At 42.8% G+C, this 14616-nt stretch overlaps 1 protein-coding gene across 2 annotated transcripts; it reads right to left on the bottom strand.

Annotated features, from left to right (window-relative positions):
* Positions 1 to 1582: 1582 nt before the first annotated feature.
* Positions 1583 to 12473, bottom strand: Cdkn3 (cyclin dependent kinase inhibitor 3). Of its 2 annotated transcripts, none has more exons than XM_021181729.2 (8): positions 12366 to 12473; positions 10224 to 10306; positions 8242 to 8297; positions 7771 to 7815; positions 5651 to 5873; positions 4146 to 4177; positions 3141 to 3244; positions 1583 to 1703 (listed from the first exon to the last, which is right to left on the bottom strand). In XM_021181729.2, exons 1-8 carry the CDS (start codon positions 12372 to 12374, stop codon positions 1617 to 1619), a joined length of 639 nt encoding a protein of 212 aa, XP_021037388.1. In that variant the 5' UTR covers positions 12375 to 12473; the 3' UTR covers positions 1583 to 1616. The 2 variants fall into 2 exon arrangements, with proteins under 2 accessions (XP_021037388.1, XP_021037389.1); XM_021181730.1 differs by having other exon boundaries at positions 3141 to 3241.
* Positions 12474 to 14616: the final 2143 nt, after the last annotated feature.

The following is a 14616-nucleotide window of genomic DNA, read 5'->3' as shown; positions in this document are numbered from 1 at the left end:
GATTTTAAAATTTTAGTCAAGCATTTTGACTGTAGCAGATTAACAAGACACTTGCAGTGGGAACGGAGAGTGCATCCTCTGAAAATCCAGTTGCGTATGAAATGTTTCCTCCGTAAGTACTCATAAGTAAGCACTATACTGGATGGGAGTGACCGGGATTTGCTGGTGTGGAGGGAGTCCTGTTAGGTAGAGTTAGCATGAGAGCCTGTATTTGGTCCTTATACCCACATAAAAGTCTGATGTGTATTTGTCGTCCCAGTGCTGGGGACTTGGAGACAGGAGGGTCCTGCGGCTCATGGACAGTCTACCCTACTTGGCTAGCTGTAGCAAATGAGAGACCCTATCTCAAGAAGCACAGTGGACAGGTCTTGAAGAAAACCTCTGACTTCCATATATATCCATACACATGCACATGCCCACACAGAGATTTGCTAGTGCCAGTTTCAGTGACTATCTAAAACTTAATAAGTACTGTGATTTTAAAATTGATTGGAATAGCAGAATTGTGAAGGCTAGTCTATAATTGTAGCCTGTACTTAAAGTCTCAAACATTTGAGATTGATTTGAGTCCCTGGCTTAAACATTAGATACTAGTGGTGTGTGATTCTCCCATCTTTCTTAGTATTCTCATAAGAATCTTAACTTCTAGAAGCTGGCTAGGCATGGTGATGTATGCCTTTAATCTTGGCACTTGGGAGGCAGAAGCAGGTGGATTTCTGTGAGTTCAAGACTAACTTGGTCTATGTAGTAAGACCCTATCTTTAAAAAAAAAGCCATAAAAATAAATCTATCCATTGTATATTGAAACAGTGCATTGTCTCCTTGGTGGTGCGTTGTGCTGGTGCTCTGGGAGGGAGCTGACTCTAAAACTCACAGTCCCTTATAATTCTGTAAGTCAGTGAAGTAGAAAAAAACAGATCTTCAGGGGAGAAGCAGGGTATGCTTGTGAGAAGGCTCAGTTGATAAAAGCACTGGCCAGCAAGCTCAATGACCTGAATTTAATCCTGGAGCCCATGTGGTGAAAGTGGAGAGCTGACTCTAGCATGTTGTCCTCTGACCTCAGCATGAACTGTGTCGTGGTTGTGCCCACATAAGTATATACACGTTAAAGTTAGATACGAGTGTGCTTACAGGAAATTCTTTTCTTTTTTCTAGATAGTATTTGTCTGTGTAGCACTGTGGCTGTCCTGAAACTCAAGCTGTAGACCAGACTGGCCTTGACCTCAGAATCTACCTGTTTTTCTGAGTCTTGGGACTAAAGGTGTATGCTAGCACTGCCCAACCAAACACTTCATTTTTATCACTATGCACGTGCCTAGTACTGATAGTCAAATGAGGCCAAAGTGTGGCAAACTGTGACACCTCAGTATTCATCTTCCTTTCCCTGGCACTATCTCTAGGTAAGATGGAACAGCCAGTGTATGTCTAGACGGACAACAGTGTACCAGCTCTGCTGCCCTCTGCTGTGATACAACACCGAATTCATGACTCAAGCATTAGGAGGATCTGTACAAAACATTTATGTTCACTATGGTGAACACTCGTAGTTTGCTCCAATACAGACTATGCTGGAGAACTTAGAGACCTTAGATGTGCTTGTTTATTTGGGATCTTCATTATCTGGACACAGATCTTGATAGTGAATCTCTTGATGATAGATACACAGCTAATTTATCCCGGAATTCATGAAGATAGTTATATTGCTGAAAAAGAGTAAAGATATGTTGAATATACTGCAGAAATCTAGGATCAGAGTAGACTCCATGCCTAGCTAAGAGCAAATGTTTCTGAACCTTTAATTGGACTTGGGAAGGGGAAGAGATGTTGGCTGAGGGAGAGCGTGGCAGGGGCACATTCTGTAGACTCCTTCCTTTGCTGCGGGGACTAAGATTCAAAGTGAATCTGCTGTCCAGTGTGGAAGGGCCTACCTTTCTGCTGGTGGTTTTTCCCCACTGAGCACTGAGGAGGGTGTTCTTTGTAACAACAATGACACAGTCTAAGAGTGACTGGTGCTTTTGATGACAGTCCATTTGGAATGATTTTCATAAAAAGTTAAAAAAAACCAAACATCACTATATAGATAAGCTAAGTACTTTAAGCAGTTTATTGAAGTTTAAATACCTTTCCAAAAGATAGCTCTGACAGCCATCATTCCTGATAATGAACTGTACTGCTAGCTTTCCTTGGGAGAGGTGGTGAGGGCCCCTTAGCCACGAAATACCTAGGTAATGGGCCAACACCCATATTAGTGTGGCTTCCATTCTCGGTGACATGGAAGATGTGACATATGTATAATTCATACCTATCTGACTGGATTTTGTTTGAAAGAGACCTTCCTAAATTTGAAGCATTTGATGTTAACAGAATAAAGGGAGCTCTGGTTTCAGAATCTGTGTAGAGAAGTGCATCAGGTAAGGTTTATTTTGTGGATGGCTATATTTAGACCTTGAGAGCAGGCTGCTTGGCTGGAAGGGTGAATGAGTATAGTGAGTCTTGGTACTTGAAGCTGGACTAGACCTCTAAGCCCAGGGAGGCAGACTCAGAGTCAGGCAGCCAAGGGGGAGGGTAGCATTCTGATGACAACCTAAAGCTTAGACAGGGCACCTGGCACAGTAAGACATGAACTTTAGAGGCGTGCACAAGCAGTGTCATCAGTGGGCTTGGGTAACATGATTTGTCACAGCCTGGGTGGTACTGCTGCCCTGTTGTTCAAGTGTTTAGGAGAATGGAAGGTATCCAGTATCCATGGCAACGTACAATAAAGTATTGCTCTACAGTTTTGACAGCATTCATCAACATCTCAGCAGCACAGTAGGGTATATAAATTGCTTGGGATACAATTCCACCCAAGAAAAATGTTTATAGTAGCCATTTCCTGGCTGAGTCTGAGCATCAGCATGGGTACTGACTGGGACAGAGGCTGAACAATCACAGATCCCTAAGAGGGTAAAGTGCAGAATTTAATTGTAAGTAGAAAAGATAAACCTCTGTGTGTGTGTGTGTGTGTGTGTGTGTGTGTGTACACTTGTGTGTGCATGTGCATCACAGCTTTGGAAATTGAGCTCATGGTTCTCTTACACCCACTACATTGTATTTGAAAGAGGCCATCAATGCAGCAGACAGAACAGCCCAGTTCTTACCTTGATGGTCTGTATCGCCCCAGATCCTCTGACATCTCGAAGGCTGTCTATGGCTTGCTGTGGTGAGATTGAGTCAGACAAGTATAGGAGGAGACAAGCAGCTACTGAGAACATGACAGAAAAGAACGGACTATTAAGAAACTGGCTTGATTTTGTTGCAGACTTGATAGTCAGTTAGACTTCCGTTGCAGCAAACTCCATTCAGTGTGAGCACATGGACTAAAAGATAAAAGACTGAGGCCCTTTATCCTGCACTCTCAAAAGTTAGCCTCGTCTAGCCGCACAGCTGCTATAAGCAGTGGCCCACACATTTCTGTGTGAATGTGTGCTCTGTTTTTCCTGGGTCTGGAGCTAGGAGTGGAGTTTTGAGTCATGGTAACTCTGGAGCTGAGGAAAAGAAGAGCTTTACAGAGCAGTTGCACTGTGCTGCATTCCCAGCAGAGCAGCAGCAGCAGCAGCAGCAGCAGCACAGGTTCCTGGTTCTCGGGCTGCTCACTGATTTTGCACACCACAGCCACCCTGCAGGCTGCCATTGCAGGGCATCGCTTTCTGTGCTGTCTGCCTGTGTATTTTGGGGACATGTTTACTTAGATCCTTTGCTCACTATTTAAAATTGCCATGTTGGTCTCTGTATACTGAGTTGTATATTCCCTTATCAAATACATGGTGTGCAATTTTTCTTTTCCTATTCTATATACAGCCTTTCATTTTGACAATGTTCTTTCTTTTACAAAGGTCGTTAATTTGGATCTTGTTTATACTGTTTTATAATAATTACTACAGTGAGGCATTTCTTGGTGTTTTGTTTTTTTTTTTTTGGCAGTACTCTTTAAAATTAACAGACAGTAAATAACTATACTTCATTGCTATTATTCCTTCTTTGTTTGGGGTTTGGTAAACTTATATTGTGGCTTTTCTCTCCTCTCTATATAGCGTGAGGTAAGGCCCCCAAACAGGAGTTTGCCTACTTTGAAGTTAAACAGTTAATGAAAATATATTTCTTACCAAGACAGGATCTTCCAAGTCCTCCGTAACAGCTGAAAGAGAAAGAGAGTTTTGAAGTTTGTTTATTTTCGTTTTCTCCCAAGTTACAACTCAAGACTTACTCTGTCTGCCTTCTGTTTAGCTCTCCAACTCTGGCTATAGCCCCCTGCACTCAGATCAGCATTGCTGAGTTGTCACCAGAAGCAGTGCGTGCTCATTCATGTTGGGAGGTGCTCTGAATTCCTCTAAGGGTCAAAGAGGGCCTTAGTGACTACTGAACCCCAAACCCTACATCTGAGGGAACATTAAACAAGTAGGAATCAAGCCTCTCTGTCCTCTTGGTAAAATCTGAGTAGTTCTGGAGCAAGTGCCAGCATACAATCATCCTTCCTCTGGTGCAAGCATAAGGGGAGTCACAAAGGACTAGGCTCAGATCCTGACACTGGCCACGGTCCTCGAGCTGGCTTTCTTATCTTTTATCTGTGAAATGGTGGTACTAATAGAACCTGTATCAGAGTGAGGGTTGCTCGAGGCAGTGTTTATAAAGGGCTCAGAACACAGGCTGGAGAGAGAAACCTCTGAGTGCTAGTGGAAATGACCTACCACCAAACAGTTCTGCAAAACAACACCTTCCAGGAAAACATTGATCAAAGCTGGAAGACATTCCTTTAAATCACCTTCAAAGATCCTCAGAAGCATATTGTAGGGAACTAGGGAAAAGCCCAGCCGTCAGCCACCACTTAGGGGAGCCTGACGCATTCTCCCAATGCAGGATCATCCATCCACCGAGCTTTTCTGTTTAAGCATCAGGTAGGGAAATTGGCTGCTGGAACCTGCTGGGGTAGAATTTCCTGAGCCTTACAAAACTCAACTGCCTTGATATCTGCAAAGATACAAGTTGCTTTAGGATCTTTGAAAAACAAGTTTAGAATCTGTTTCAAAAATGGTCCTAAACACTCTTATTTTTTAAATAGCTACATCTGGTACTATTTTGCATATACTTACAAAGAAATTATACACAGTTGTGTATTCTGAAATTTTGCCTTTGGGTTACCTCATGATAGGTATGCTGTTTTTTATGGGACTCCACTATGCAAGGCTTTTTCACGGGTGCTGGGGTCAGCCTCAGGCCCGCACACCTCAGTGGCAAGCACTTTGCCAACTGATGCTCTTACTAGCCCGTTGAAGTCATATTTCAAAAGACCACTTACTGAATAGGAAAAAAAAATTTTTTTTTTTCTGTGAATTTTGAAAGACAAGCAAGTGACTTCCTTGCTACTGAAAAGGCTGAGATGACAAGTTAAGAGACATGACAGACCAGGAGCAATGCCACAGGAGGAAAGGAGAAATGTCTAGTCTAAACACTCGCAGCTCTGCTCGTGGCCAGTAGTACCCTTGAAGTGTGGAAACAGAAAGTGCGTGAGTGCTTCCTCTGTCCCAGGCCTGTCGTGCTCTTCCCATGCATTAGCTTTGTCCTGACGGCAGAGGAGGGAGAGCTGCTGTGTGGTACCCAGGGAAGAACGTACTGTATCAGGGTTTTCCGGTTGTTTTTGAGGCAGGTGGCCAGCTCCTCCATGATTTCCCAGCAGCTGCCAATGTCGGGAGTCCCTCCATCTGGGATCGGATGATGATGGGTGACAATTCCATATTGTTGGTAGAGGTCCAGAAGGTTTGGGACTCTATATTTTGACAGCTCCCCTCTGGTGCAGAAAACAAACACGTCTTGGATCCCGTAGCTCTTTAGTTCTTCTGCCAACAGACCAAGACACACACAGATGCGTGCATAAAACAGGACACATTTAAATACGATCAAGAGAGAGAATAGGGAATTATGTTCTTCAGCTAAAGTAGTAACAGGTGAAACTTTGTAAGTGTGAAATATCTAATGAAAAAACCTGGGACAAAAGCTGAACCACACTCATTTGTGAGTAAAATGCTTTTGAGTGATTGGTGGATGGTATTGATATTTTTGCATAGAAACTTAGTTTTTTTTCCCCTTGCAATAAATACTGTCTTAACATTTAAACTCTTGAGAAGGAATAGATAGCATTATTTTTAAGTCTCTCTCCCTTACCCCCATGAAATCAGTCATGTTGACACTCAGGCAAGCATCATAAGTTATCTCTAGCCATAGCTCCTGTATTCTTCCCCTGTTCTGTACCATACCACACTAATGTGGACTTACTTCTGTTGACTAGGTCTTGAGAAAATAAGGCATTAGCTGCACTAACCTTATATGGTTTAGCTCTTTTCATCTTAATAGTGGGAACCAAGAAATATTTTTATAAGATTTTACACTGGAACTTAAAAAAAAAGATTTTCTTTTTTTAACTGTGCATATAAATGTATGTCAGTTTGGGGGTATATGCATGTGTGTGCAGGGGCCTGTGGAGGCCAGAGGGCTGTGGGTCTCTGGGATCTGGGGTTACAGGTAGTCCTAAGCTACCCGATGTGGAACTGAACACTGGTCATCTGCAAAAGCAGTACCCACTTTTAACCACTAATATTCATTCTGGATTATTCATTTCAAAATAAATAATTCCGAGCCCCAACTGTCGACATTCATCTATTCTAAGTACAAAGTTTTGCAGTTGAAGTGCACTTCATACACTTTGTTTTAACGGCAAAGAGAATAAAGATCAAAGTGATTTTACTAATAATTTGCATGATTTTATATTTTCTCTCGTGTGGATATACATATATATGTGTGTGTATATATATGTGTGAATATATATATATGATATTCCTAGAAATATATAATGTAGTATAGATAATATATATAATAGGAAAGTAGAACAGAGGTTATGTGGGGTAAGGAAAAGATCTAAAGAGAGAAGGAAGGTGGAAATGAAGGCAATGTGGCCTAAACATTGTATATTTTTACAATTGTAAAATAATTTTAACACGTAGTTACGTTAGTAAAGCTTTCAGAAGAGGGAGTAATTTTCTATAATGTCTTCTGTCCACACTGAGTAGATTCTAATATGGTGGCTTTCGGGGACATTCTAGGCCTTCCTCACCAGGTATTTTGATCTGTTCTATATAATGGATTTTATGTGTGACTTCATTGTTTAAAAAAAAAAAGAAAGTTAATGAAAAAACTAGAATCTTCTTTTTATAAAAGTTGCTAAATAAATAGGAAATTCCAAAATGTGTAATATTAGTTCTGAACCAATGATTTAAATAGTATTGCTTATAACTTACATATCCTTCAAATGAAACTAACTAAGCTAACTCCTATCGTTGTATGTGTACCAAATGCAGAACATGTTTGTAAATTCCACAAGGGTCAATTCAAGTATTAGTCTCTTTTCATCCGTTTTGTTTTTGCTATCCTCTGGCTAGCCTGGAGCTTGCTATGGAGACCAGGCTGGCCTTGAATGCACAGATATCTGCCTGCCTCTTTGCTGGGGTCAAAGGCAGGTTTTCTATTTACATACTTTTCTCCCTCAAACAGACATAGTCTGCCATGTGTTGTGTTCATATAAATGATGACTCCTCGGCCTGTCACAGATACCTCTTCACATTCGAGAAGTTCACAGAAATGCCAAAATAATTTATTTTATATATTGAGAAGAGAATACAGTTTGACAGATTTCAGGCTTAAAACAAGACTAGTAGTAGGCTTTTGTCACAGTGAACCTACCTGTATCTTTCTGAATATTTCTTCTAACATCTTTAAATTTACAACCTACAGATAAGGCAAGTAAAAAAACGAATCAGTTCTTTATAATCAGTGTTTTACAATCAGTTGTATAAGAAAGCATATTTGAACATATATACAAGCTACTGTAAAAAGTCACATAGCTATTCGTGTTTCAATTCCATTTTAACTGTACATATTAATTTCTGACTCTTAGAAACATAGCTGTGGAGACTGGTAAATTTCAATAAAGGAGTCCAGGAGCAGGAGTTCCTGGCCATGGTCTTAACCTCATTTGTACCTGCCTTTAAGTACCACTGAATTGGGAAAGTTAGAAATGTAGCCCTGGATGCAGAAGGTGTTCCTGAAGGCTTCTCTAAACAAGCTCACCAGTCTGTATGCACTGAGCCACCTGTCAGCTCACCAAGATCTGCCCTCATATTTGTAGGAAGCCACCCGAGTGTTCTCACCTACCTGGAAGAGCACATAAACCGAGAAACTGGGAACAATTCACTCGTGACAGAGGTAGCCTGTGAAGGGAAATTTATCAAGCTTAGTTTTTAAAATTGTACAAATGGAAATTGAGCCTGCCCAACAAGAGCATCTGCCCCAGAGTAAGGAAGGCTGCATTAACATCTACAGCAGTCACAAACCACCAGTCTATAGTTAGCCTGGGGAACAGGGAAGGAAGGCCTGCAGTGAGCAAAAGTACGGAAATGGGGACTGACCTACTTTAATGCCAAGTAAATCTAAAAGAGCAAGTTGAGAGTTTACCATGAAGGTAATGGTTCCTGAACACTCTACAGGTAGAGCCAGCAACCCTGTGGTATGATCCCCAAAGCTTAGGGCCAAATGTTTTTCAGTTTTGAGATGCTAGAAGAATTGCATAGACCTGACCAACTGAGCATCCCAATTTGAATACCTAAAAGTCAAAATTCTCAAAATAAAAATATCTTCTCAAGTGTTCGTGTGAGTCTCATGAAAGCTTTGCACTTGGGCTATTTGAGATTTCAGAAGCGGAGGTACTCAGTCAATAGGAACCTTAGTTAAACGAACTGGAAAATTCGTTTTAATCTTAATATTAATTTTGCAGTGTTAAACTTTTCTGGGTAAAATCACCTTATAGATATAATTTCATATGAAGAGAACAGGATACCATTCTTTATTGTGAATACTTTTGATTAAAATGGAAAATGTTTCTAGACCCCACAGTCCTAGTTTACAGTACCCAGGGACGGAGGCTCCCCACCTGTGTGTCAGGAGATGAGTGCTGACAAGGGCCAGCGCCATCGTAGAGACAGCAGCTGGGATGGAGAACTAGACTTAGTTTTGAATAAAAGGTACTACTTATTTGATGACAGAATAAAAGACAATATTCAGTCCCTCACTCTTCCTGTGGAGGGAAAGCGATCAGAAGTTTAATTTCCGGTGCTGGGGCACGAGTTAAGCCATATCCTGGTAAGACTACTGGCTTTATGGGGATGAGAGGTACGGTTAAGTTGCTGGTTGCAGACACCCTGGCGTGACCATAAGTCTCATGCCATGACTTGGGAACTGATTGACGATGGTCCACCTAACTGCACCAAGAGCTGCCTAAGGGTCTGGTAAGGTGCACCTGTCCTGGAGGTCCTAACCTAAAGAATAGACAATGGAAGGTGAGTGGGGAAGAGTGGTTGGCTGGCTGGAGAACATGTTGGGGCATGTCCCTCCCTGGCTACTTCATGTTACCATTCTACTCTGCTTCCTGGCAACCATGGTCTGAGTTCCTGTGTCCCGCCATGCACCTGCCCCCTGCTACAGCGGATGGAAATCTCAAAAAATGATGGGCTAAAATGAACCTTCCTCCCTTAAGTCATGTATGTCGGGTAGAAATTCAGTTATACTGATACAGCTTTTTTTTAAATGGTCTGCTAATAGGTGCATCATTGTGACCAATATTAAGTAGGATTTAATTTACTGATTAATTATTAAATATCCTATTTTGGGCATTACTGTTTCTCTCAGAAGCATTTTTTGTTTTTGTTTGTTTGTTTGTTGAGATAGGGTTTCTGTGTAGCCTTGGCTGTCCTGGAACTTGCTCTGTAGACTAGGCTGGCCTTGAACTCAGAGTTCCACCTGCCTCTGCCTCTGCTGGGATTAAAGCTATGTGCTACCACCACCCAGATGGTATTACTGTTTCTCTAACTCTAAAAAGAATACATAAATCTTGGTTGGAAATCATTTTTAAAGAAATCTTCCTCTATTTACTTGCAGTTACAAAGAGGTTTTTTTCCCCCTCAATGTGTAAAGGACTAAAAGAGGAAAGTGTAGTTTTGGTCCTATCAGATAATAATATAAAACATGGAGAAAGAAAATCTCTTAAAGATTAAAATTCTTTAACTGACACAGAGAATACGTGATATTGTCAGTTGATGTAACATTAACTATTGTAACTCACCACTGAAATGCTGACATACCATGAAATTTGGATTGGAGTCTGTTCTTCATCAACAGGTTCTTCGTCCGAAGAATCAAACTCACTTGCTTGTATTGAAATGGGCTTCAAAAGAAATGCTATATTAAATTACTAAAAGGAACATTTGCATATAATCTCCACATAGCTGATCCATGATTAAACACCCACTGAATTAATATTTGCAGTTTTCTCGGTCATTAATCTGGGCTATCAGATCAGCAATATCAATAGTGAACTATTACTGCTGAGTATTTGATTAATCACAGTACTACTGTACATTGGGTAGAACTGGGTTAGACCAAAAGACTATCTGGTTCCTGGAACTGGTCCTTGTTTAATATCAGACAAGGAACCTAAGTTTATCCTCTATCAGCTTTCCTCAATTCTGAAGTACCATTTGCCCATTCCATCTCAGACATTCCTTAGACCCTCTGATGTTTGTGCTCTGAAGACCTGAAGACCCTGTGATATGCTGTCTACCTTTAGCACAGCTAAAGAGACAGCGGTGTGCAAGGTTACAGGATGGCAAAGGTATGAAACTAGCAGAAACCATGTGCTGTAGAATGGAAGGAATGACTGAGCATTTAGGGAGCAGAGAAGGGGTTCTTAGAGACCATTGAGCTAAGCTCTGAAGAAAGAAACTGCAGGTTTGTAGGTAGACTAGGAAGTTAAAGCAGTCAGTGTGAAAATTCAAGAGCTAAGGCAGGTATGATGGTGCAAAGCTTTGATTTCAGCATTGGGGAGACTGAGGCACAAGTTCTAGAGCAGTGGTATACATGGCCAGGCTGGCTCAAAAGAAAACACAATATGGGTGGAAGGGTGGAGGATTGTGTATTCAGTAGAGATGACACAGAAGAGACAAAGCCAGTGGACACTGCTCATCCCCTTTCTAAAAAAAACAAAAGCAAAAAACCCAAAACAAACAAACAAACAAACCCACCATATTGCTTAGCAACTGAGTAGACATACAGATGAGCCAGTCTCCCCTATCTTTATGAATGAGTGGATTACAAGAATCCAGATGGACCTTCTATGCTGCTCTAAGCAGGTGTATCTCAGTTCTGGATGCAGCATTTCTACGTGGAAGGAAAAACAAAAACAAAAAAAAACCCTTTCCACTCCCTAATTGGAACCATCTGAGATCAGACATTTGAACAATACGTGTATACAAAAATATCAGTTTTAAAGAATGTCAAAAGGAGAAAGTAGACTGCGGCTGTGTGATTCCCACAGCCATCCAGATCTACACCTTCCCAGGCAGCAGTGGACGACCGAGGACTCACTTGTGCATGCCAGAGCAGGTAGATCTCAAGAGAGGAGGAAATAGCGAGCTCTACGTGTGTTCAGTTCCTCTATACCAGAGGTCAGATAGCTCACTCTTCCTCTGGTGACAATGCAGTCGGTAGGCAGCTGACACAGTGGACACCATATTTGCAAGAGTAACCAACCACCTGACTGCTTGGTTTTCAAGCTCTTCTAGAAAGATCTTGCTGGAGGAACAGATGATAACTGACTGAAATTATAGATTGCGGTTTCTTTGGATTGCTCTTTGGTATAAAACTCAACGGAACCCAAATGAAGCCTTTAGGTGGAGTGTCAGCTATGAGGTAGAAACGATATGTCAGGTGGGGCTTCCAAGTCATAGCTAAGACCCCTTTTCTTTCTCCTATAAAACCAGATTTTAAGCTTGTGTGCTCTTCACGCCACCCCTCCCAGCCAGGTGTCGATAAATCCTAACGGGCTTAGACGTCCCTGCTTTCCTCACGCCCAGGGATTCTGATCTGCAGGAAACAAGACGCAGTGCCAGAAGATTTTTGAGGGAGGGTGGCTATCGTGATGTCACTCACAAACGGGGTCGTGACAGCCTCTGCATCTGAGGCATCAAGCCACCCACAACCCCGGCCGTGACAGCCTCTGCATCCGAGCTGTCAAGCTGAATGGCTTGGCCCTCTCTGGCAGGGTCATCATGAGGCCCCTCAGGTGGGCAGCGAACCGCAGTGCCACAGCTCCGCCACTCCGCCTCCCCGACGCGCAGGGCGGTTACTGTGCGAGTCGCAGAGCTGGCCGCCCAGCAACGCAGCCGAGGCGGTTCAGCGTCTGGCCCCGTGGCGAGGATCCTTCGGGTCCCGCCGGCCCCACTCACCGGCTTCATCGCGGGTCGCCACACGCCTTAACCAGTGCCGCCGCCCTCGCAGCCTTCACAACGCCGCCCGCGAAGAGCCCGCCCCCGTCAGTCCATTGGTCCGCCCACGTAGGAGGTGGCGCGGGGCGTTCCAGCAACCAATCATATCCTCGCTCTGTTTCTTACTCCGGGGCCTTGCTCAGCCTCTGACTGCTCATTGGTTCGGAGGAAGTCTTTGAAAGACGCGCGGAAGGAGGGCCCGGAAGAAAAGGGATTGACTTGGAGGGCTCCGCCCCTCCGCCAGTTGAGGGCGTGGACGTGGCAAAGGGCGGAGCGAGGCGAAGTGGTTCCTCCCAGCACTTTGGAGACTTTCTGGACTTAATTTCTGAATGATACCAGGGTAGGGAGATTTGTCAGCTTTCTTAAAGTTTTCTTTTAAATGTTTTAACTTTCAGGGCGTGGTAATTGGTGGAGGAGAGCCTCGCATAGGAGGTGTCCCTGGGAAAACTGACATTGCTGTCATATCTAGTCATGTCGATACTTTGGAGAATACTAAATAAAGAGCATAGACATACTTGACATTGGATGTTCTGTATCATTCCAGGATGTACATGCGTTAATGTGTAGATCAGTCTTCCTGTTCACCAAGTAGGAATGTGCTAATATTGTATGAAAAGGAGATAAAATGATATGGGGGTTGGGGGTGGGGTAGACCTTGTCAGGCTTCTACACAATCAGCACCAATATGAAACTGTTCTGAGCCTGCTACATGGGCGCAAGGAACTGAACTAGGGTCCTCTCTGAGAGGACACGCTCTTTATTGGTGAATCTTCTCTCCAGTAACTCCCCTGTCCCCCAACCTTCCATTTTCAGTCTTCATTTAGCTGGCTTTGGGAAAGAAGTCACCTGGAGCAATAGCATCATGGAATTTGAGAAAAGCAGAAGTTTCCTCTGTTACCCTTATGTCAAAGTCAGTGGGCACAGGGCTAATAGTTAGGGAAAGAAGACAGCACGATTTGACTTAGAAATAGCATTAGCCACGATCCTTCGGAGAAATAGAAGTTGTGTGTGTGTGTGTGTGTGTGTGTGTGTAAAGGAAATGACTTTGGAATGCTGGTGAGTTCAAAATCCAGTGAGAGGTTAGTGGCTATTGACTCAGAAGATCAGATCAAAGCTCAACTTCAAAGGGAGACTGTGGTGGGGCCAGGAAGAGTCTGTGTTGTAAATTAACTGTGAAAACCATAAGCTAAAGAATCCTCCTTGTAATATCCAGGCTTCCAACCTGGAAGACAATCTGCTTTGCCCAAAGTCTACCAACTTAAATGTAAATTACATCCCCTAATATTCATAATAGTGTTTTTCTAAATATCTGAGCACCTGGCTTAGTCAATGCATGTCTTAGTTAGGGTTTCTCTTGCTGCAACAAAACACGGTGACCAAAAAGCAAGTGGGGGAAGAAGGGTTAATTTAGCTTACACTTGCACATTGCTGTTCATCATTGAAGGAAGTCAAGATAGGAACTCACACAGGGCAGGAACTTGGAAGCAGGAGCTGATGCAGAGGCCGTGGAGGAGGGCTGCTTACTGGCTTCCTTCCCCTGGCTTGCTCAGCCTGCTTTCTTATAGCAGGCAGGACCACCAGCCCAGGGATGGCACTACCCACCATGAGCTGGGCTTTCCTCCATTGATCACTACTTGAGAAAATGCCTCATAGTGGATATCCTGGAGGTATTTCCTCAACTGAGACTCCTTCCTCTCTGATGACTCTAACTTGTGTCAAGCTGATGCAAAAAGCAGGCTAGTACAGTGCACAAAATAAACATGGAGACCCTCTGGAATTTTCTGTAGTCAGTGAACAATTTTAGACTCATGCTGTCCATATTGTCCATATCCAAAATCGAAGATTAAGTTAGAATAACTAAGCAAGAAATGCTACTTTACAGGTACTGTCTTTTTTGTTTGTTTTTTGTTTTTTATTTGTTTTTCTTTTGTTTGTTTGTTTGTTTGGTTTGGTTTTTTGAGACAGGGTTTCTCTGTATAGCCTTGGCTGTCCTGGAACTCACTTTGTAGACCAGGCTGGCCTTGAACTCAGAAATCTACCTGCCTCTGCCTCCCAAGTGCTGGGATTAAAGGCGTGCGCTAGCATGCCTAACAATGTAAGTCTGCTTCCTTAGATGATGTTGCCATAGACATAGGGAACTAGTTACCACCCGCTACAAATCCACTATTGGACATCGAAAAGTATATGAGAGCCTTAATGAGGGTATATAGTT

Source organism: Mus caroli, chromosome 14 (genome assembly GCF_900094665.2).
Source record: "Mus caroli chromosome 14, CAROLI_EIJ_v1.1, whole genome shotgun sequence".
Lineage (NCBI taxonomy): Eukaryota > Metazoa > Chordata > Mammalia > Rodentia > Muridae > Mus > Mus caroli.
Note: the sequence above shows the minus strand (reverse complement) of the source record. Positions and strands in the feature narration are given on the sequence as shown.

Bases quoted from the DNA above. Each gene is read 5' to 3' on its own strand.
- Cdkn3 (XM_021181729.2), bottom strand. The intron at 8,298-10,223 runs GTATGTCAGCAT...TTCCCTTCACAG, and splicing joins ACTCCAATCCAAATTTCATG to GCTACCTCTGTCACGAGTGA. The intron at 7,816-8,241 runs GTAGGTGAGAAC...CCTTATCTGTAG, and splicing joins CGGTTTATGTGCTCTTCCAG to GTTGTAAATTTAAAGATGTT.